The sequence below is a fragment of the Trichosurus vulpecula genome, chromosome 4 (assembly GCF_011100635.1).
Source record: "Trichosurus vulpecula isolate mTriVul1 chromosome 4, mTriVul1.pri, whole genome shotgun sequence".
Lineage (NCBI taxonomy): Eukaryota > Metazoa > Chordata > Mammalia > Diprotodontia > Phalangeridae > Trichosurus > Trichosurus vulpecula.
This window is the reverse complement of record NC_050576.1, coordinates 169,563,344-169,587,499: the sequence shown is the minus strand read 5'-3', so window position 1 is coordinate 169,587,499 and position 24,156 is coordinate 169,563,344. Positions and strand designations below refer to the sequence as shown.

The 24,156-nt window shown below is 39.5% G+C and overlaps 1 protein-coding gene across 1 annotated transcript; it reads left to right on the top strand.

Moving 5' to 3' along the window:
* The first annotated feature begins 447 nt into the window (after positions 1–447).
* PRR11 (proline rich 11) lies at positions 448–20,768 on the top strand. Its single transcript, XM_036757861.1, has 10 exons — positions 448–501; positions 8,722–8,898; positions 9,383–9,536; positions 9,762–9,884; positions 11,544–11,822; positions 14,712–14,810; positions 15,234–15,346; positions 16,457–16,516; positions 16,613–16,709; positions 19,104–20,768. Exons 2-10 carry the CDS (start codon positions 8,738–8,740, stop codon positions 19,164–19,166), a joined length of 1,149 nt encoding a protein of 382 aa, XP_036613756.1. The 5' UTR covers positions 448–501; positions 8,722–8,737; the 3' UTR covers positions 19,167–20,768.
* Positions 20,769–24,156: the final 3,388 nt, after the last annotated feature.

The following is a 24,156-nucleotide window of genomic DNA, read 5'->3' as shown; positions in this document are numbered from 1 at the left end:
GCTTTCCCCTCCGCCACCGCCCGCCCATTGGAGCCTGGGTCCCTCCCTTCAGAATGAAACAGGCCCTCCTGTTGGGTGGAGGTACAAAACGCCGCAACCGGATTGGGTCCGTTCTTCAGTTTTTCTATTGGTTGTTCCTACTTTCTACCTTCAATTTTATTGCAGAATTTCAGCAGAATCAAGCTTCTGAGTGGTAGACTCGGAAGAAGCGCCAACCAATCAAACAAGAACTTCCATAAGCCGCTTTGTGAAAGTGGAGACACCCCCCTACAACCTTATTCGTACAAAAAGCGCCACTACTTAGATTGGCCAGGAAGTCGGGATGCATTATCCAATCACGAAATATCTTCTCTTCTTTCCCTAGCCGGAGGGTTAATTGAGTAGAAATGTTGACTCTGATTGGCCGGTCTATGCCAAGGGTTTAATTTTGAATTCTCTTAGATGCTGCAGCCGGAGAGGACATTGCCCAGACTCTGTTTACCTCCCGGAGCTCTTATACTAGTAAGTTCGGGAAGATCTTCCCTTGTTTTTCCCAGGACCGAGGCGCTTGGTGCTGCTTTGCGTCTTTTCCCTGCTTGCAGAGGGAGGCTAGTTTGAGTGGGAGGGAAGAGAGAGGGAGGGATGAATTGCGGGAGATAGAACTTGGAGACATCATAGGAGGATTTGTCTTTTTCTTTGACAACACTTTTCTGCGCGTGCGTCCATGGTACAAATTATCTGGGATTATTCAGTTTCCCTTTGCACAATCGCGGCAAAATAAAGTACCCGTGTAGTACACTTTGCTGTATCCTGTTCGATTCAGTCCACAGCGCACCTATTGGGTGCCTCCGGTGCGTACTGGGGGAGCTAAGGAAAAGACTGACACACCCGTGAGTTAGGGAACAATGCAACACGATATAAAAGATTAAATTAAATATAACTGAACGACAAAATTAGTGGTAAGTGGTGAAAAGAGACTTTAATAAGCAATGAGATAAGCTTGGGAGGAGTGGGTAGCAGAACAAAAATAGTTTTAGTAAATTTTTTTGTTTGGATCCGACCTGTGATTTCATCCATTTAGGGTACCGAAATTCCTTCCATCAAGGCGAATCTGTAACTTGTACTTTTAATTACATGGGGGGCTGGGTGATTTTGACTTGTCCATAGTAGCATAACCAGTATGTGTGTTTGAGATAAGACTCAGCCTAGGTTTTCCTAATTCCAAGGGGACCTTTTATCTGACCATACTTGCCTTTCAGTGATATTAGCAATGTATTGCATAATACACAGATTAGATTCCTGTATCTCTCTTTCTTAAAGCACTTTGGACTCTTTCTTTGCCTTTATCACATTTCACCTGTCATTGTTATTTATTCCTAATTTCCAGAGTGGCCTTCTATGGGACCATATTGATTCTCAGTGATAATTGCAAATATATTGTATGATACACAGATTTGCCGCCTGTATCTCTGTTTCTTGTAGCACTTTAGACTCTCCTTTGCTCTTATTATATTTCACCTGTCATAGTTATTTATATGTCTTATCTATCCCATCTTAGTGTGTTAGCTTCTTGAAGGCATGTTGTGTTGTCTTGACCTTGAAAGAAGTGCCTAGCATAAAATCTAACATTTCAATCTTTAAGGTAGAGGTGGGTTCTTAATCTTGTGTCTTGGACTTCTTTGGTACCCTGGTGAAGACTAAAACTTACCTCGATTTGAAGGAAATGCTAAATTTCAGTTAGTGGTTAAAGAAAATAAAGATGGCATTTTTCTTCTCCTTCCAAGTTCATAGATCCCCCGAAATCTCTCTATGGACCTCTTTGGTCATCTTTGGACTATTTGTTAGAATGAGTACTTCCTCCACTGTCACAGATCACAATCTTTCTGACTTAGTACTAGGTAGAGTTAGCTTGAATAAACACCCTCAAGAAATCACAGTATCAATCAGTCAACAAGCATTTATTAATTGCCTGCTATGGGCCAGGTACTGTGCTAAGTGCTAGGGATGCAAAGCCAAAAACGAAAGGCTTTCTTCTCAAGGAGATCATATCCTTTAAAAAAGGAAGGTACCCAGGTTTCTAATTTAATTCTACAAACATTTAAGACCCTACTGCTTGCAGAACATAGGTTAGAAGCTGGGAGAGATGTAAAGTTTAGATAAGACCAGATACCTTCTGGTATGGTGGAAAGAACACCATGAACCCTACTCTGACCATGCTTTCCTCGCTCTCCAACCTCAACCTAGTAGTTAGAAATTTCAACTCTACATTGTCCACTGCTCTTCAATGCTTTGCCCTCATTTTAACCCCAGCTTTAGATTACTCCCTCCCATCTTCTACCTCCACTGCTCCTATTCACAGTCGCTGAATGAAGCTGGAGAAAGTCCCACAAATTTGCTGAGTACTTTACAAATTTAAATTATCCAGACTCAAGTGAACCTTTAGTGCAACTAGGTTGTCCCTTTATTCCTCTCTAATTGATTCATCATCTCACTCCCCCAGAAGCTATTCTAAACCACTTCCCTCTCCAAGCCCCCAGGCCTTTTCCTCCTTCCTTTCAACTAAGGACCTTGCCTCTTTACTGAAAAAAAAAAAATTGAGACTATTTGACTTTAGCTCCTTTTCTCATTCTCTTAATTTCAAATTTCCTTGACATCTCTCACTTTCTCTTCCTTTTGGCCTCTATACCAAAGAGGTAACTCTTTTCCTTGACTAGGTCAACCCCTCTACTTGTGCATTTGATCTCATCCCCTGCCATCTTTTCCAGCAGATTACATCCTCAACCATCCTCTCTCCAACTTCTCTCTATCAACTGACTCCCTCAGTATCGCCCTCAAACATACTTTCCCATCTTTAAACAACCTTGTTCAAGTCGTTTCAGTTGTGTCTAACTCTTTGTGACCCTGTTTGGGATTTTCTTGTCAGAAATACTAGTGTGGTTTGCCATTTCCTTCTCCAGCTCATTTTACAGATGAGGAAACTGAAGCAAACAGGGTTAAGTGACTTGCCCAGTCACATAGCTAGTAAGTATCTGAGGCTGGATTTGAACTCAGGTCTTCCTGACTCCAGCCACTCTATCCACTACAGTACCTAGCTGCCTTTATTAGATCTTATTACCATCCCCTAAAGCAATCATCCTATACCTCTCCTCCCTTTCTTGACCAAACTTCTCAAAAAAAGTTGACTGTCCTCCCTGCCTCCACTTCCTCTCTTCTCACTCTTCAACCTTTTGCAATCTTTTACAATCTTGGCTTTCAGCCTCATCACTCAACTGAAACAGCTCTCTTCGAAGTTACTAGTGTTATCTTAATTGCTCATTCTGATGGTCTTTCCTTAGCCTGAATCCTTCCCAACCTATCTGCTGCATTTGACACTGCTGGCTACTGTCTCTTGCTGTATTCTCTCTCCTCTGGGTTTCGTTACATTCCTCTCTCCTGATTTGCTTCTTGTCTGTCTGACCACCACTGGGTCTCCTTGGTTGGATCATCCTCCATACCACATCCTTAGGTGGGAAGTAACATCTAACCTGTGTTTTGAAGAACATTAGACATTCTGTGAAGGAGAGGTAACAAAGGGGTATGTCCCAAATGGGGAGGACCATTTTGCAGAGGAATATAGGTGGGAGATGGAATGTCAGGTACAGGGAACAGCTAGCAGGCCAAAGCAATGGTTACCTCTAACCTACAGAATGAGCCTCACTATCGAATTATATAGACCTTTTGTTAGGAAGTTGCACTGAGGATTTATAAAAATTGCCGACCTTTCCCTGTCCTCCTAGATCACAATATATATTCCTTTAACTGGTATGGTTTCTGGTTTAAATAATTGCATTGTAGCATCAGAAATAATCCAAAATAAAAGACATTCATAATTCACTGTGTAATGTTTTATGGGAGGAAAAAGTACTCTTGAGAGTCATGAAACAATGAGTTTTTGTCCCAGGTTAGTGATTTGGATCCCACCTGACCCATGAGTAGGATTCATGTCTGTCATGGGTTCATGAAATGATTTTAGAAAAGATGGCAATTGTAAATGTTTAATGCTTCTGGGAAAATATGCTCCTTGAGTATGAGGGTTACTCTGCAAAATTCCTCGTTATGCTAAGGACATAATAGAGTAGCTGGGTTTGTTTTTGAGACTTAGTCTCCCTATCTCACCCAGGATAGAAATGCAGAGGCCACATTCTGTTACTAATCAGCATGGAAGCTTTGACCTGTACAATTTCCCATCTCCTCAGGCAGCCTGGTGACCACCTCCTAGACCCTGCCCCCCCAACAGCTAAGTGATCCCCCTATGCCAATGAAATTACAGGTTCTATTCTTATCTTTATTACTAATAACTAATAATACTATAATTACTAATAAATATAATTTTGGGGGGTAGCAGTCAGGATTAAGTGACATGCCCAGGGTCACATAGCTGGTAAGTGCCTGAGGTCACATTTGAACTCAGGTCCTAATTCCAGGGCTGGTGGCCCTGTTCCCCATAACTATAGTTTTTTTTTTTTTCAAGTGGGATAATGCTTTCTATCCTGAGAAAAAGGTTACAGTGTTTTGACCGGAAGAAAACCAGACTTTCTTTCTAATATAGGTTCTGCCACTACTTAGCCATGGACTTTGGGCAAGTCACTTAACCACTCTATCTCTCAGTGTTCTTATATATAAAATAAAGGGCTTGGTTCTTAACCTGGGATCTATGAATTATGTATCTGTGTGTGTGTATGTATGTATGTATTTGATAACAGTATTTTGATATAATTGTTTTCATTTATAATCTCTACGCATTTAAAAACATTATTCTGAGAAGGGGTCCATAGGATTCACCAGCCTACCAAAAGAAAGGAGTCCATGTCACAAAAAAGTTAAGAAACCTGGGATTAGATGATCTCTTTTAGTTCTCAAATGATTTCATCCTACATCTGAAAACTCTCTCCCAATTCCCCATATGTACCCAGGGAGATCATAAAAGTAAGGTGAGTTTAAACAGCTTCCAAATGCCTTCTTTCAGAAACATGAACAAAAAGTACTTTGTAATTCACAAACTATGAATGCCATATATTCAGATAGAGTGATGAAGGTATACAGCCATGTTTTCGTTATAGGCAAATGACAATCAGCACCTGTGCTGAGTTAGGTACTGTGCTAAGTCTTGAGGATACAAATACAAAAGTGAAATAGTCCCTGTCCTCAAGTGACTTACATTCTACTGTATGAAAATGATTTAATATTTTATTTTTTCCCAATTACATGTAAAAATATTTTCAACATTTGTGGGTTTTTTTAAATTTTGAGCTCCAAATTCTCCCCCATCCCCTTGCCTCTCCTTGAGAAGGCAAGCGATTTGATATAGGCTTACCGTATGGAAAAGGAAACAGTATCTTATAGACTACTCTGTTGCAAATCACTTGAAACATCTTCCTCCCCTTTCCCCTTTCTAGGATTTCATTGGCTTAGGTACAGGTTCCTCCATCCCTGGCTTAGGGAAATCCCATGAAGGAAATTCCCTCCATCAGGAAAGATAGGCACCGGCTCTGCTTTTCTAGTCTTAGAGAGTTACCTGGGGGCACTGAAAGCCCTGGATCACACAGTGTTGGTGGTAGGCCTTGGACCTTTGTTCTTGCTGGCCTACTTTCTATGTCACCACTGCCTTTTGATATTTGTAAGGTAATAAAAAATAGAGCTTCTCCAGAACAATTTATGTGATAACAACATTGTTATGGAGAATCAACTCTGAAAGCTTTCTTAGGAATTCTGGTCAACACAATGACCAACTAGGATTCAGAGGACTCATGATAAAGTAGCCTACTTACCTCCTAATGGAAAGGTGATGGGCTCAGAATGCAGAGTGAGACATTTTTTGGGACAGAGCCCAGTGAGGGAATTTGTTTTGCTTCACTACATGTTTGTAACAGGGGATTTTAGTTTTTTCTTGCTTTCTCAGCAGGGATGGGGGAATGTAGTGGGAGGGAGAGTAGGCAGACCTTCATTAGGAAAAAAATTTAAAAATCACAACTCACAAAAGAATTAATATAGCTACAAAGGATAGCATGCATCATATTTTGGTAAAAAGAGCCCTGGATTTAGAACCATGGAAGAGGGCTCTGCTACTACTTTACCTGCTGAATTTTTGGCAATTTGGCAATTCCCTTAACCCCTCTGCTCTCTGCCCCTCTGTAAAATGGGGGGAGGGGAGTTGTCTATTCCACCTCTTTGGTCCTTTCCAACTCTAAATCTATGATTCTAAGGAATAAAAAAGAAGATAATAGCCAACTTCATTTAAATTACTATAGGTCTTTCCATCTTAAAATCACCTCCACCACCCTGACCAACACTAGTCACCCTCCCCCATGACCCTTATTCAGTGTAAACCCTGTAGGGATTCCAACACAGGCCACTAAATAATGCTGCCTGGGCAAATCAGGGTGGGTAGCTCTGACACAGTATGTTTCTCTTAAGAAAACTTAACCAGCTAGAATGATATATATATATATATATATATGTATATATGTATGTATATATGTATATGTATATATATGTATGTATATATGTATATATTTGTATCTCTTTCCTAAAAAGATCCTTTAAAAATGAACAATAACAACAAAACCCTGAACAAAAAGAGGAAATACTACTCCAGGACAAAAAGAGTTTATGTGCTGGTTGGGAGAGGGAAGGTGGGAAATTGTCACATCTGTTCTTGTACTTAAAACCTCCCAAAGGGTATTCATAATCACCTCCAAGCTTTAAGTTTTACTCTGTGCCTTGAAGATGGGAATAAATTCAAATACCACTTTCCTGTACATCTTCCAGGGCTCCAAGAATAAACCAGGGTGGGTCATTTACTATTTTAAGCCTGACCCTCTGTTGCCTAGCAAAATGCTGATAAGCAGGCCTCCCTCTTTCTCCACACCCCCACCCAGTAATAGCTGTTGGTGCCCACCCCACCTAACCCCACTTCACTGCCACATTGCTGCCTTTGGCACTTGCCCCCTCCCTGGTTTCCCAACCCTGGCAGAGAGCTGTGTGAGCCAGAAGACAGCTGAAAGGAGAACCAAGTGTAGAGGTGCATACCAAGTGCCTGGAGTCCCCCAATAAACAAAGGCAGAATGAAAGTATGTAGTCTAACAGCAGGTTGTTCCAATTCAAACACAAGTGTGGAGGGAAGGAGTCCAGGGTTTTGGTCAGAAAAGGAGGGGATGGACAAGGTTATTTCTAGTTCTGCTACTCACTTACTTGCTCATAAACCCAAGTGACTTCTCTCCTCATCTTAGGTTTGCCCAGTTATTAGAAGTTAAGTAGTTAATAATAACAAAACAACACTCTAGAGTTTCCAAAGTACTTGTGACAAAACCCAGCAAAACTCTTTGGGAGCTTAAGATCACAACAGCTAGCATTTATGTAGGTTGGTAGTGCCTTTTATATATCTTATCTCATTTGATCGTCACAACAACCCTGTGAGGTAGATGCTTTATTATCCTCATTTTATAATCGAGAAAACTGAGACTGAGAGAGAGTAAGTGACTTGTCCACCATGTGTCTGAGGTAGGATTTGCACTCAGGTCTATTCTGATTCCAAGTACCTACTCAAGCTATTATTCTAACTAGCAGTCCTTGAAGAGTACTTTTGCAGTAGTAAGTTTAAATTTCTTGAGTAAGTTCCCTGAGTTTCAAAGCACGAGTTTTCTAAGAAGCACGTTGTTTTTAAAATGATATTTTAAAATAAATTTATTTAAAACTTTGGAAAGACACCAGGTCTTGGATCTGGTTTGATTCAATTCTTTGCACAGTTCCAAATTAGAATTATAACTTACAAAGTAGTGATCAATAACCATGCAATCAATAAGCCTTTCTCTGCACATGGACCATAACACAAGTGTTGTCATTTTCTTCAGTTTATGGAAAAGATAGTCTTGAATAAATAAGGATTTGTTAAGTACTTTAAGTGCAGCTAGGTGGCAGAGTGGATAGAGTGTTTGGCCTCGATTCAGGAAGACTTATCTTCCTGAGTTCAAATCTGGCCTCACATACTTCCTAGCTATATGACCCTGGGCAAGTCACTTAACCTTGTTTGCCTCGGTTTCCTCATCTGTAGAATGAGCTGGAGAAGGAAGTGGTAAACCACTTCAATATCTTTGCCAAGAAACCCCAAACAGGGTCATGAAGAGTCAGACACGACTGAACAACAACAACAACATAAATGCATTTGGGATACAAATACAAAAACTGTGACCTTCCCTGCCCTCAAGGACCTTACATTCTAATAGAGGGAGGCTGCACATATAGAGTAGAGTTGACCCAGAAGGATATTTTAGTTTGGAAAGTTTCAAAGCTGTTGAGCAGAGCTATAACGGAACAGATTGACACACTCTTTCCTGAAGCAATGACAAAATTGGTTTGATTATGGTTCCAGACCTAGAAAGAGAGAATATGGTGCACAGATCATCCAGGTAGTTTTAAGTCCAGGGACTAAAGGGAAACGTGGCTAGAGCCAGGCCTGGATGTGGTGAACAACTGAAGCAATCAGCAGTCAAGATTGACCGAGGAGACCTAGTGTGGGAATTCTGGGCATGAAAGACAAAAGTCCTTCTGGACGTAAAGGCACAATGGGCAGAAGTCAGAGGAGTGAAATCCACTTGGAGAAGTAAATAAAAGCTACATAAGCAAGATTAGAGACCAAAAAAGCCAGGACTTTCCTCCTTCTCCTTCCTTTCCCCACTAACCAAGAGTTTAAATCTCTGTCGACAGTTTCTCCACAGAAAAAATGACCAAGCACAAATACCGAAGAAGAAGGAAGTTGAGAGCTAGAAGCAAAATGTTCATCAAAAAAAGAAAAGCTAGTTCCTCTGATCCTATTCCATCTCTTCTTCCTCCTTTCCCTCATTCTTCTCCTTCTTCATCTTCAACTCTACCTCCACCTGCAAGGTAAGCCCTGGTGCAGGGCAGAGGAAATTGTGGGTATTTAGTTAGAATTTTGTTTTACTTAGGAAACTGGTCAAAGTTCAGGGCTTTCTGTCTAACTGTACTAGTCAATGGGATTGGATAAACCACTTTGGGGGGGGGGGGGGCCTGGATAGAGAGAGCTAATAAAACTGACATCTACGAGACAGGAAAAAATATGCACTCTCAGCTTAAAGGCAATTTTTGGATGGATGGGTGAGCCTTCTAAAAAGAATTACATCTCTCTTTTCCCTTGTCTTCCCCACCATACCCCCATTCCCTTTAGATAGCCTCTATGTTTATTCCACTGCCAATGTACAGGTAATGGTATCTGTCTTTTTATCTGTAGAGGAAGGGCCCAGTGCTGGCACTCTGCACCCAGCACTCATGCTATGTGATGTGGCTCCCTTAGCTTAGGGGGCAGTTCCGGCAGCATAGCTTTGGGTTTCTTTTTTTTTTTCCCCTACAGGATAATAGATGCCTCTCTCACAAACACATGTTGTGGCCAAAGTTATCCAAAATTAGCCTGGAGCAAAACATTTTCCAATGTGAAGAATCTAATGAAGTTCTTAGCAAAGAGGGTGTGGTCCTTCTGTTGGTATTGCCAGAGCAGTATTACACAGGTATGATTTTGACTGGCTCATTCCTAGTTTGCCCTATATGTATGTATTCAGGCAAATGACCCTCTGAGATCTTGATCATATGACATCACAATGTGAACTGTGAAGTTTGGGGGGCTTTCAGTTGTAGGATAACATTTGGTATGTCAGGCTATTGTCTTGTTTTACTTTTGGCTGCATCCTTCTTCATGCCCCTAGGATTCAGGCTTGTTTCTTTCTGAGTTTTAGAATTTAGAGATATTGAAAGACCGCCTATTTCCATCCCGTATCTACTTCCGGGAACTCAGCCTGATCAGACAGCAGGTTGACAGGCTGGAAAATGAATTCTACAAGCTCCAGGAAGCACTGAAGGTCAGTAACAAGACATATATCTAAGACAAAATTTCTGCCTGTCGTTTGCAGAATTAGAGCTATTGTCCCTTTCAGATTTTAGGTAATGGAACATAACTATACTCTCAGAAGATACTATATTCAGAATAAGTAATCTAGTTCAATTCCCATCTTTTTTTTTTTCATTTATCAAACATTTATTTTTTTTCCCTACCACCCCTCCCCACCATTGGAAGAAAAAAGAAAAACAAAATAGACCCCTTGTAACTAATATGTACAGTCAAACAATACAAAGTCCCATTTTGGCAATGCCCCAAAATGTATCTACTGCATATTTAGGCCATCCTTTCTCTGTCAGGAGGTGGGTTATATCCTTTTTCTTCAGTCCCCTAGAATCATGGTTGGCCATGGCATTGATCCAAGTTCTTAAGTCTCACAAATCAGTTTCTATCCTTCTATAATTTCCCAGTCATAGCTTTGGGTAATGACTTTGGCTAATGACTGGGCAGTGACTCAGTGAGGCAGTTGGACCATCAGTCCATCCGTAATCTATTTCCAGGCAGGTAACATTAAGCTCTCCTGCTGAAAGGGAGGAGGTGTGACTAACCTTAGTCAGCCAACAACTTCAAATATTTATTAAGTGCCTACTGTGTTTGAGGAAATGTGTTTTACCATCAGTCACTGCATTGATGAGAGTTCTGAAGCCTTTTGATATTATTTGCCTTTACATGTAAAGTGTTCTCCTGGTCCCGCTCATTTTTCTTTGTACTAGTTCATACAGCTTCCTCAGTTTTTCTGAATTCTTCATGTTGAACAACACTTACAGGATAATAATGTTCTATTTCATTCATATTCTACAATTTGTTTAGCCATTCCCCAATTGATGGTGATAACTCTCCTTACAATTGTATCTCACAAAAAGTGTTGCTATGGATATTTTCTGCGTACTGGGACCACTGTTTTCACACACTCTTAAAAATGTTCTTTTGTGACATTTTTCCCCTCAAGCCTGCCCTTGATTTTCATTTTAACTTGATTTCATGCATGAACAAATTGCAGGAAAAGGAGGGAGTTCTGGAGGGTGGTATGGTCTATCTCTAGGGTTGCCTCTGGACCCCAGGCCCCAGTCTGAGACAGTCCTAGTCTCAATGTCTGTCTGACAAACAAATAATTTGTACTCACTGACCTGAAGGAAGCCTCTGCTGTTCTACCACAGTTCCCAGAATTTTTAACTGGAACTGAAAATAGCACATCTCTAAAATGAGGGGGTGGGACCAGATGATATCTAGGCTTCCCTTTCTGCTCTAATGTTCTCTGGTTCTCTAACAATGAGCTACATGACATCTCTTTGAAATCATCCCCTGGCTCTTTGTGTACTTTGTCCCACCCATCCTGGTTAAAATTTTATTAGATATAGTTAAGTTATTAGCTTCACTTGGGCATTTAACCATCTCAGCACTAAATCCATAATTAATAAGATAAGCCATGTCTGCTGGTAGCCATTCTTAAAACTTTAATCAAAGCCTCTAACTAGGCCAATCTGCCATTCACTTGCTAAATCGAATGAGATAATATTTATAAAGCACTTTGCACAGTGCCTGGCATATCATAAATGCTATGTTAATTCTAGGTATTGTTATTATTATTAAATATAATCTCTTTTTCTTTCATGTCTCACAGACCCCTGGCTCAGAGCATTCTTCTTGCCAGGACTGCCATAAAACATTTCTCTTGAGAACTGAACTTCCAGAGGACCTTGCTCAAGCTCAAACCACTATTGGAGAATCAGCATCCATACTCCCACCCGTGACACTGCGACCTACGGTTCTCCTTCCTCCTCCTCCTCCTCCACCCCCTCCACCCCCTCCGCCACCCCTACCACCCCCACTACCTTTGCCTCTTCCAGTCCACTCAGCATCTTTGTTGCTCAAAAAAGCCAACAGCACAAAAACACTTCAGGTATGAGGCCATGACACTGATTTCTTTTTTTCCCAGCAGTGGTTACTGGTGTGATTCATGCTAGCTGTTTTGGCCTGGCTCACAAAGGACATAGCCTTTTGGGGGGAGCTTACTCCTGGCTCAAGGTTCTCTAGCTTTTTAGATTCAGAAACTTGATTTTTTTCAACATCTGTTTAGAGGTGATCACATCTTAAAGGTTTGATCCACATGTTTCTTGCCCTTATACAGCAAAATGCCAATTTATTTGTCTACCTGGAGAAACAGAACTTCAGAGTTGAATGGAATAATTCTATTGGTTGGTCCCTATATTCTCTCTCCGGGAGAAAAGCCTACTTAAGAACCAAATTCAGATCAGACCTTTGCCAGGTAATGACAGAGTGAAAATAAAGAGACCTGGATGTTAAGGGATAAATGTTGTCAAGCTATGATAATCTGATGTACCCTCCTTCACTGTAGTGACATAATGGTCCAGCCAAATAGAATGTTCGGAGGTTGCGTGGTACAGTATAATGATTACTATATTGGAAATCAGATTTTCATGATTAGAAACAAGTTCTGGTCCTGGTTCTGTCATTTGTGACCTAAAACAAATAACTTAGTCTTTCACTGCCTCAGTTTTCTCATTTATCAAAAGATGACATCTGCTTTACCTTTCAGGGTCTAATTGATCAAATGAAATAATGTATGTGAGAAGTATTTATAAATGTGTTAATATTTTGTTGACACTGAAAATTTTTTTGTTATTCTCCACTATACTCTTCACCCCCAATGAAACTCTCCATCATAACAAGGAAAAACAGTTATAAGACACATTCCTTTTGTTCTTCACTTTTTTTTGGCAGTGTATACAACATTCCAAATCTGTAGTCCTCACTCTGTACAGAGAGGAACAAATTGTATGAAAATCCTTTTTTAGGGGCTATAGAGATTAAGGTATTATCTGCTAGAATGTAAGTTCCTTAAGGTCAGAGGTTGTATCCTACTGATTTTTGGATTCCCACAAAGCCTAGCACAGTGCTTGCACAGTGGAAAGAACACTGAGCCAGCAATCAGAGGGCCTGGGTTCAAATCTCACCTCTGATGATTACTAATAGGTATAACTGTGGGAAAGTCACTTAACTCCTTTGGCCTCAGTTTACTAATTTGTAAAATGAGGAGATTGGACTGGATAGTCTCTAAGGTCCCTTGCAGCTCTAAGTCTATGATTCTTTGATTGGAAATACCCTTTTAAAGTTTTGCCCAGTGATGACCTTGATGTTAATTCTGCTACTTCTATAATCTAGCACATTGTGGGTTAAATGGTTTGGGGTTGATAGCCTTGGAACCGAGGCATCATTTGAGATTTTGATTCCTTAGGAAAATTCATTCTGAATTCAAAACCCTTCTGAAACAAAGCATGACTTATTTGGGGCTTCCCAGCTTCTTGTATAAGAAAACAGTGGGGGAAGATACAGCAAAGCCTACAAAGACAGAAAATATTTTTCTGCTGGCTTATGTTCCAGGGTACTTCTTCTTTCCACTCTTTATTTTCTAATTACGTGTCTGTATTATGGGACTGAAATAGAATTTCCTTGATTCCTTGATGTTTTCCTTCCTTTCCTCCCTCCCCCTTCTCCTTCTATCTCTCTCTCTATCTCTCTTTCTCCCCCCTTATCCATCTCTGTTTCTGTCTCCCCTCTCCTTTCTCTCTATCTCTTTCCCCCTCTCTCTTTGCTTCTCTGTCTTTCTTCTTTTCTCTCTCTCTTTTCCCCTCGCCCCTTTCCTCTTGTCCCTCTCTCTGTCTCCTTCTCACTGTCTCTTTCCCTTCCTCTCTATTTCTCCCTTTCCCATGCCCTTATCTTCCTCTCTTTCTTCCCTCCTCTCTGTATCTGTGTCTCTTTCTCCCTCTCCCCTTCTCCTTCTCTGTCTCTCTCCTCTCTGTATATTTCTCTCCCTCCCTTTCCACCTCTCTCCTTCTCCTTCCCCCCTTTTCTTTGTCTCTCTTGCCCTCTCCCTCTTTCTGACTCTGATTCACTCTCCTTATCCCATATCTTTCTCTTTGTCTCTATCCCTTTCCCATTCTCCTCCCTCTTTCTGTCTCTCCTCTCTCTTCCCTTTCTGTCTCTCTCTCCTCCCTCTCCCTTTCTGTATCTCCCTTTCCTTCCCTTCTTTCTCCCCTACCTCTGTATCTTTCTCCTCACCTTTCTCCCTCTTTCTCCCTCTCTTTGTCTCTCTCTCCGTCTTCTTTCTCTCACTCTTTCCATCTCTCCTCATCTTCCCCTCCCTCTCTCTCCCTCTCCCCTATCTTCCACTCCTTCCTATCCCCTCCCTTTTCCTCTTTCTCTCTCTCTTTCTGTGTATTTGTGTCTCTCTTTTTCTCACCACTGCTCAACGATCCCTATTCAATCTGCTGCTTCCTAATTGCAAACATTCTTGGTTTACTGTGACTTCAGTTGCTTCTCTGGGTCAAATGTAGGACATCAGATTGTATGTGCCCTAGATGTACATCTTCTTACCTGTCGTTGTTGTGACACAGTGTCCTGTAGAGACAATACAGGCAGTTTCAAGGCAAAATCTCAAATTTAATTGGAATATCAGAGTGATGGTTCTAGCCTCCAGCTACTTTTGTTCTTGTGGCTGCTAAGGAAATGTTGTCCTGTGCATTCCAGCTACCACTGGAGCCTTGGAATCAGATCAGTATCTTTTCAAATGCCATATTATCATTCACTTCGGCACCAAGTCAAGTGAACATCTCATTTTTGGTCAAGCAGCTACTTTTGAAAAAACTCTCAGAATAAACACGAACTCCTGCTTCCATCTTGCTGCTGAGATGTAACACAGACCTAAAAAACCAGCTGCGTATGGCTTCTACTTATGTTTGGCAAATCAGACCTTTCCTTGTGTTTTTAGGCTGCACCATTAAAACAAGATGTGCCCATGCATATAACTGTTAAAGATCTGCTCACTGTGAAGTTAAAGAAGACACAGAGTTCTACTAGTAGGAGTACGGTAAAGTAGCCGTGACCACACTCACTGTCCCTTCCCTGTCAACATACACACACACACACACACACACACAGAGTTTCTGCTCTCAATCTAGCTATCACTGGATTAAAAATCAACCAACCTTTCCTTATTCATTGAGGGCATAAAGGGAAAAGTATTTTGTGTTTAATCTCAGTAGTCTGAATCTCTTCGTAGAAACTATTTAGTTGCTATGGTAACTTAAAATACAGTTTTATCCACTAAGCATTAGATCGATTGTGCTGGAATGCCTAAAGATGCACTGCTCTACATTCAAACTGATTAGTGGGGTAATTAATGCACCCCACACAAAATAGACCTGCGATAACAATTTTGTTTTGATATATTTAAAATTAGCAAAATTATCTTTCAAAATGTTGATGATAATTTTTCCTTTTATATTTAAAGATTCTGTCATCACTGAAGGAAAGAAAGCCACTGATTACAGTCTCTGATCTTCAGAGTATCTCCCTGAAACCTCAGTCCAGATTTCCATCAACTCACATGACAAATGTGATAATGTAAGGACCTGGGTAATTTTATACTGTAATTTTTTTTCTCATCAATGGATTCTTTGGGATATAAGCCCAGTAATGGAATCTCTGGTTCAAAGGATGTGGACATTTTAGTCAATTTATTTGCTTATCCAAATTGCTTTCCAAAATGGTTGTACTACTTCACAACTCCACCAGCAATGTATTAGTATGCCTGTCATTGCACAACCCCTCCAACATTGACTGTTGCCATTTTTTTTGCCAATTTTTGCCAGTTTGCCATTTTTGCCAATTTGTAGAGTGTGTGGTGAAATCTTAGGGTTGTTTTGATTTGCATTTTTTTGTTATTAGTGATTTGGAATATTTGCTTCATGTAGTTGTGAATATTTTGTAGTTCTTTTGAGAACTCTCCGTTTATATCCTTTGACCATTTATCTATTGGTAAATGGCTATTAGTCATATATGTTTATTAATTGTTTACATATTTTAGATACCAAACCCTTATCAAAGAAATTGTATACAAAAATTTTCCCCACTTGACCTTTTTATCCTATATGCATTAATATTGTCTGTGCAGATGCTTTTCAGTTTCAAGGCATCAAAGTTAAATATTTTATCTCTTGTAATTGCCTCTATCTCTTGTTTGGTTAAGAATATGTCCTTACCCATAGTTGTAAGAAGTATATATATGTGACCTGTTTCTCTTCTAAATTTTTTATAGTATGACCTTTAATATTAAGGTCATATATCCAGTTAGAATGTATTGTGATGTTGTGGTGTAAGGTGTTGGTCTAAGCCAAGACTGTCCAATCTTGGGTTTTTATTGAAACAACAGACAATATACTTTGATTTGCCATTTTAGTAGAGCTCTGTGGTAGTTCGGCTTCATTTACTAAAGTATTTATGTAAATTTATGTAAATCTCACTTCAGGTTGCATTTTGGACAGCCCTGGTCTAAGCCTAATTTCTGCCATACTGCTTTCCAGTTTGCCTAGCAAATTGTCACTTTTTAATGTAACAAAAAGCACCACACTTTTGAAAAAGTTGTTCTACAAAGGGTGGGGTAAAAAATTTTTTTTCTCTAGAAAAGAGGACACAACTTACTAGACACTAATCACTAAGACTTTATTTTATCAGCACTCCCAGAAAAGGCCAGATGGATCTGAGGAGACATCTTAGGAAAGTCAACATAGATAGGTAATACACTTCATGATTTCTTTGTGCTTTTTAAATACATATGAAAAGCTGGTTAAAAAAATAGCCTTTAATGCTTTCAATACCTTTCCTTTCTAGGAGCCCAGGAGGTACCCCTCTTACCAATAAAGAAAATATGGAAACTGGAACAGGGTTGACCCCAATAATGACCAGGGCCTTGCGGCAAAAGTTTCAGGCAAGCTTTTGGAAATGTTCATTCCTTTCCCTTTTCTGTTAAACTCATTTCCTTAGATTTATAATCCATTAAGTATTTTCCAAACAGTGCCTTTGCCAACCTCTAGTCCCCTGTGTAGGACTTTCATGTCTTCAGATGGTCAGTAAAAAGGAGGTACACAATAAATACTCAGGAAATACCTATTGAATAAAACAACCCCTCCCCCCCAAAAAAAGAAAGAAAAAAAGAAAGGAAGGGAGGAAGGAGGGAAGAAAGAAAGAAAGCGAGAGAGAGAGAGAAAGAGAAAGAAAGAAAGAAAGAAAGAAAGAAAGAAAGAAAGAAAGAAAGAAAGAAAGGGAGGGAGGGAGGGAGGAAGGAAGGAAAGATGAAAGAAAGGAAGGAAGGAAGAAAGAAAGAAGTTCAGGAGAGTAGGAATAAAACAATTTAAACATTCATTTCAGCAAATGCTCATGATGTGCCTACTGTGAGTGCTGGACTTCGAGTCAAGAAGGTCTAATTTCTGTTCCTGCCTCTGACACTTAATAGCTGTTAGTTATGTATATATTGTCTACTCTATTAGAAAGTAAGGTCCTTGAGGGTAACAACTGTTTTTTCCTTTTTTAAAAACCTCGGGGGCAGCTAGGTGGTGAAGTGAGTAGAGCACCGGCCCTGGAGTCAGGAGGATCTGAGTTCAAATCCAGCCTCAGACACTTGACACATGTACTAGCTGTGTGACCTGGGGCAAGTCACTTAACCCCAATTGCCCTGCCAAAAAAAAAACACACAATAAAAATCTCCCCAGCACTTCGCAACATGCCTCTCACATAGTAAGCACTTAATAAATGCTTGTGGGTTGACTGACTGTTATTAGGTGTAAGACATTCTACTAGGTTTTAGGGACACAGAGAGCATAAGGACCTGGGCCTTGCTCTTAAGGACCTTACAGTATAAAGGGGGGTGGTTGTTGTTGTTTAGTCGTTTCTGACTCTTTGTGACCACATTGGGATTTTCTTAGCAAAGATACTGGAGTGGTTTGCCATTGCCTTCTCCAAATGATTTTACAAATGAGGAAGCTGAGGCAAACAGGTTATACAGCTAGTTATACAGCTGTCTGAGGCCAGATTTGGTCTCAGGAAGATGAGTCTTCTTGACTCCAGGCCCTGAAGTCAATGCACTGAACCACCCAGAGGCTCCTAAGGTAGGAGGGAGAGAGGACAAATAACTTCAACCAGTATTTATTAAATGCCTATTATCTACCTAGGCATGGGCAATAAAAAGACAAAAAACACTAAACAGATCTCTGCCTTCGAGGAACTTACATGTAGATAGAAAATAAAATACAAAATGTGTATAAAATAATTCCCATAGGCAGTTTTGATACAATGGAGACTGAAAAGTGTGAAGGAGGCTGAGAGAAGAATGCTGTAAGAAATCTGATGATGAAGAGATCATTTTCACCCAAGAAGGCTTAGGGAAGGTTAGAGAATGGAACAAATCATGCAAGTAAGATACAAATGATACATAAATGTTTGTGCAAATACAGAGCATCCTAAAAGTCTTAATGCACTTGTAAAGTTTAGTAGCTTAAAACTTAAAACTGCACTGAGACTTTTAGGACATACTTGTACCTATGACAGTCTTAATCCAAACAAAACAAATTGGTTTTAGAGAAAACAGTAGTAGAGATGAGTCCAGAGATATCCCAGAGATAAATCATCTTCCCTTAGTCTCTTAAAACAATCCTCGTTCTCTAGAAATTATCCACGAACGTGGTCTTAGAAGTGAATCATAGTAGCTCTTTTCCCCAAAGGACTATTTTCTTTTTATTAGATACATATGATAGAGATCCTATCTCTTTCACCTAAGATTACTCAAAATCACTTGTTCCAGTCATAAGAGTTCAATCAGCTACATAATAAGCAAACACTGATGAAAGAAGACGTTTTGAAGCTAAGATCTTATTATATGATGACTTTTTCAGATGGGATCAGTTAAATAAGATTTTAAAAGTTTATCTTTTAGCCATTTAATCATTAGGAATGCAGCAGCAGATTGTGATACAGCATGGTGCAGTAGAAAGGTTTTGGAGGCAGAACCTCACCTAGAATGCTAGTTTTTCTGGCTGTTTGACCTTGGCCAAGTTATTTCCCCTATCTGGGTCCCAGTTACTCGATCTGTAAAATGGTGGGGTTTGGACTTAATCTCTAAGACCCTGTCTAGCTCTAAATCCTGTGACTTCTCGAGTTCTCAAAAATCCCCTTGTTGATCTTAAAACCTGCTGAACATGAGTGAACTCTGCTAATGCCAGTTGGATACACTTTTGGACACTCTCTCTTCCTTCCTTTAGCCCATTGTACTGTTTTATCTAGCAGCATAAATCAAATTCTAATTGGCACTTTGTTTTAATTTCCACAGCTGGCTCACCCAAAGAGCCCTTCCCAAGCTCCATTACTTTCTACAAACAGCTTTGATGAATAAAATTTGTGTCAATGATGGATCATGTTTGAAGATAAAATATTAAATAGATATGCTCAAATGTCATTTTTAAGGATTTCAAAACCCCATAATTCATCCGTTGTGTGTCTGCACAGCAAAAAGTATAGATCTAAATATTGCCCACTTGTTTCAATTTAGTAAACATGTCCAAATAGGATATTGTGGTTTTTTTGCCTTTGGTTGTCTAGATGATCACACTTAATTAAATCTCTGTCGTATCCTTTCTCATGATAGGATATTTTGAGTGACTGACTTAGATTCCATTTTAAGAAGTCATTTGTAATTGCTACATTTGCCAAACGATAAATAAATATATAATAGGGGCTGCAGCCCTACATATCTTTATTCAAACAAGTAAGAGATAGGAGCCTGATGACCTCAAAAGGTGGAACACACTTCTTCCACTATCTTGTGTAGCCATTTCTAGCTCACCATCATGCCCTAGCAGCCCCTTACTTTTCATATTCTGTATACAAGAAGCCAAAGGGAAGTTTCATGGACAGCCCTGATAGGTACTATGCTTCTTCTACCATGTCTCCTCCCAAGGGCTTCATGAGCTCTAAAGCTGGTTGTGGGCACAAGGTCCTCTCTCCTGTAGTTCTAGCCATGGAGCAGAGGGAGCTGTCATTAAGCATAAAACCAGGTCTGAGGCTGTTCAAGAAACTCATCTGTTACTCTAAGAATGAGGACAGCAGTCAATGAATTGACAAGGACAGCAGGGGTAGGAAGTACAGGGTCACAAAACCTCAGTAAGCTTACTACCTTTCTGGATAAAAGTCAATATGAGACAAACAGAAGATCCTCGGAAAGTTCCTAAGCCAAAAATCTAGTTTAGGGAGTTTCCCAAAATAGCTAGTAATGTTCAAGCCTTGGTCCAAGTACAATGGCCCTAGGAAATTCCCATCTGAGCTCTGAGGCTGTCTATTCAATCTGGGCCCTTTCTTAGACAATCATATTTTTGAGATACACAAGCAAGTGTCTTAACACTCACAATGGATAAATACAGAAGCAAGAGTAAGACACACATGCCAAAAATGAAATGTATTATAAAAAAACAGTAACTGTTGGCTGTTCTTGTAAACCTCTAGAACTAAGGGAATGCTCATGGAGGAAATAGTTCATTTATTATAGCAGAATGGTGTTTTACAAGGCATAAGTGAGTTTACGATAGCTCTACTATATACTGTGTTCACTTTACAAATAACTTGATAATTCACAAAGGATGAATACTGTTGTACCTCTTTGGTTACCAAAAAATTGAAAAGGTTCTTTAATAGGTATTCAGAGGGAAGGTTCTATAGGCATCTGATAACTATATAAGTATATGCAAATACATATATTTGTAAAGCTGCTATGGCCATCATACCAGTATTAAGAAATATTACATGTTCCCCACATTTACTTTTCAGCTTTTACTAAGCCCTTATCACAGCTTGCTTTGTATTTTTCATAATTCTGTAAACCTAGGGCTCCTTAAAACCACTATGTACTGTATGCTTTCTTATTGAAAATGAGTGATGAAATCAGGCCAACAATTCTGGGGCCACTTAGCTATTTCTTAACAATAAAAATTTTTTAATACTTGATGGACCTTTGGTTTTTCCCTTATTTGGTTTATACTGCATTCTGAAGATTCATGCTATAATTATGAGGAGTCAGTACATACTCTTTCAGGGCTTTAAACAAAACTGAAAGGATTGTAGAGGAATTTGATATTAAAAAACATTAGTACTGTATATCATTAAGAGGTTTTCTACATTGGTTAGGTACTGATTGATATAGGACTGGCTATTATTGGTAATAATTGATATAGTATTGCTTTTAATTTTTTAAGATCACATTCAGCCTCCTGAATCCTACTTGGGTACATTAAGGTGACTGGAAATGTAATTACTAAAAATAAGTCAGTCATAATATTTGTTACTTTATCTTAGAAACTAGTAAAATACTTATGTTGGTCTTTGCATAATGTGTTGATATTTAAAGTTGAGTACTTATATCTAATTCAATTCATTATCTCTCATGTGAAGAATATTGAACAGTATCGCAACAGCCTAAGTATATATTTTTAAAAATGTATTTTTATCTATTTCATTAAATACTTCTCAATTACATGTAGAAGATTTTTAAATATTTATTTTTGAAAATTTTGAGTTCCAATTTCTCTTCCTCCTGCCCCTCTCCCACACATTGAGAAGGCAAACAATATATCAATTATACATATGAAGTTTTCCATAGTAGCCATGTTGCAAAAGGAAAGATACACACACGCAAAGTAAATAGAGTATGTTTCAATCTGCACTCAGAATTCATCAATTGTCTCTCTGAAAGTGGATAGCATTTTTCATCATGGCTCCTTTGGAATTGTCTTGAATCATTTTCTTGATCAGAGTAGCTAAGTCTTTCACAGTTGATCATCCTTATAATATTGCTGTTACTATATACAATGTTCTCCTGGTTCTGCTCACTTTACTCTGAATCAGTTCATTTAAGTCTTCCCAGGTTTTTCTGAAACGATCCTGTTTGTCATTTCTTTTATCACAATCATGTTCCATCACGATCATATACACAACTTGTTTATCCATTCTCCAATTGTTAGGCATCCCCTCAATTTCCAATTCTTTGCCCCCACAAAAATTTATTGAGGAAACTTAAGTGGGTAACTTCTAAATTTGTTACACTAATGGGTACAATTAAGACAAAAAAGAGATAATATCTTTAAATGATCAGAGAAAATAGAATATAGACTTCACGTTTCAATCCTATTGTTCATAGCAAGAGAAAAAGAAGAAAAAAAACAAACAAATAAATAAAACTTCTAGTTTCCTTATTTGGATTAAAAAACTTGCCCCCAAATCTAAAAATTGAATTAAGCATTAGTTTAATGACCTTGCCCTAGCATTAATCATTGGACATTTCCTCTATGTTCACTAAATATTCGTGGTGTTTTCCATCTCTTAACTGATAGAAATCATAGGATCATAAATTTAGACATGGAAGGTACCTGACAGCTTATCTATTCTACTTCATCTCTAAATGCATAATCCTATTATCCAGCATTTTGCAGATGAGGAAATTTAGGCCCAGAGAAATTAACTAATTTGCTTAAGTTGACATAAATCCAGCATTCTTTTAACTACAATGATCATTTTCTAAAAAAATATTTTGTTATTAATAAATCTAATGGGGGCATAGTGGAATGAGAAATGAATTTTTTATTAAGAATGCTTAATTGCCAAATCTAATGGCCTTTTCTAAATTCTTGGCCTCCAACATTGTTGATCACCTTTTCCTGGATACTCTCTCCTTTCTAGGTTTCATCACTGCTCTCTTCTGGCTTTCCTCCTACCTGACTGTTCCTCAGTCTCCTTTGATCTATTTTTTTTTCATCCAGGTCACTCTCACTAACTGCAGGTGTTCTCCAATAGTCAATCTTGGGCCTTTTTCTCTTTTCCCTCTATTCTACCTTTCAGCTCCCATAAATTTAATTATCATCTCTCTGCAGATGACTCTCATATCCAGCTCTGATGTTTCTGCCAAAGTTCAGTTCTATATCATCAACTGCCTTTTGGACATATTGAATTAAATGTCCCATAGGCTTATTAAACTCAACCTGTCCAAAACAGAACTCATTATCTTTTCCACCAAATCTTCCCCTCTTCCCACCTTTTCTGCTGTGAACATCATGATTCTCCCTGTCACCCAGGCTTGCAACCTCAATGTCATTTTCAATTTCTCACTGTCCTTCATGGCACATATCAATCTTTCGTCACATCTTATCATTTTTACCTTTAAAACATCTCTTGAATATGTCCCCATCTTTCCATGCACATAGCTGCTATCACCCAAGTACACCCAAGTACATCATCTCTTTCCTGTATTATTGCAATAACTTCCTAATTGGTATTCCTGCCTAAAATCTCTCCCTGATGCAATCCATCCTTGACTCAGTTACCGGTGTGATTTCCCTGAGGCACATGTCTGACCGTTTCAACCCCCTACTCAAACTCCAGTGGCTCCCTTTTACCTATAGGATCAAATATAAAGTCCCCTGTTTGGCATTTTAACGTGGTCCTTTCCTATCTTTTCAGTCTTCTTACGTATTCTCTTCCTCCACACATTCTAGGATTTAGCAAAAATAGATCTACTTGCTATTTCTCAAAAATGACACTCCATTTCCATTTTATTGAGGCTAACTGTGGGTCGGGACAAGTCACTTTGCCCCTTTGAGCCTCACTTTCCTCATCTGTCAAACGGAGATGATAACACCTACCTCACAGGGTTGCTGTGGATACAGAGATGGGTCTGGAATCAGGAGGACCAGCATTCAAACACTTTTAGACACTAGCTGTGTGACCTTGGGCAAATCTGTTAATGTCCGTTTGCCTTAGTTTCCCCATCTGTAAAAAGCGGATAATAATAACACCTGCCTTCCAGGGTTGTTTGGAGGATGAAATGCAAAGCGTTTAGTATGGTGCCTGGCCCATAGTAAGCACTATATAAATGTTAGGTGTTGTTATACTATGGGTAATGCTTTGTAAACTAAAAGCTCTAAGTTCTTAGCTCTGAGCGTCATCATCATTGTCGTCATCTTCATCTTCATCTCCACCATCATCATCTTCATCTCCACCATCATCATCACCATCACTTCTCCCAAAGGCTGCTTTTCCTTGGTTTAGGATTAGAGATTCACCTTAAATTCCCACGGGAATGAATGGTCACAGCCACATTCCCAACCGTCCGGGAGAGGAAATGGGCTTCCTCAAGCGAGAGCCGGAAGACGAATGAAAGAGGACAGAAATCCTCCAAGTAGCAATCCGGACAGTGAAAAAGAAGAAAATAGGGGGCAAGGAGCAGCCGCAGGGGAGGTCGATGGAGGACGGACCGGAAGTAGGGTTGACAGCGCTCCGGGTGCCGGAAGGGTATCCGGGACGGACCGGGACCGGAAGGAGCGGGCGAGCGGCGCGGCATC

Coding starts and splice junctions, on each gene's coding strand:
- PRR11 (XM_036757861.1), top strand. CDS start 8,738: ATGACCAAGCACAAATACCGAAGAAGAAGGAAGTTGAGAGCTAGAAGC. Junction 14,811..15,233: donor GTTCTACTAGTAGGAGTACG/GTAAAGTAGCCG, acceptor TTATATTTAAAG/ATTCTGTCATCACTGAAGGA. Junction 16,710..19,103: donor CCTTGCGGCAAAAGTTTCAG/GCAAGCTTTTGG, acceptor TAATTTCCACAG/CTGGCTCACCCAAAGAGCCC.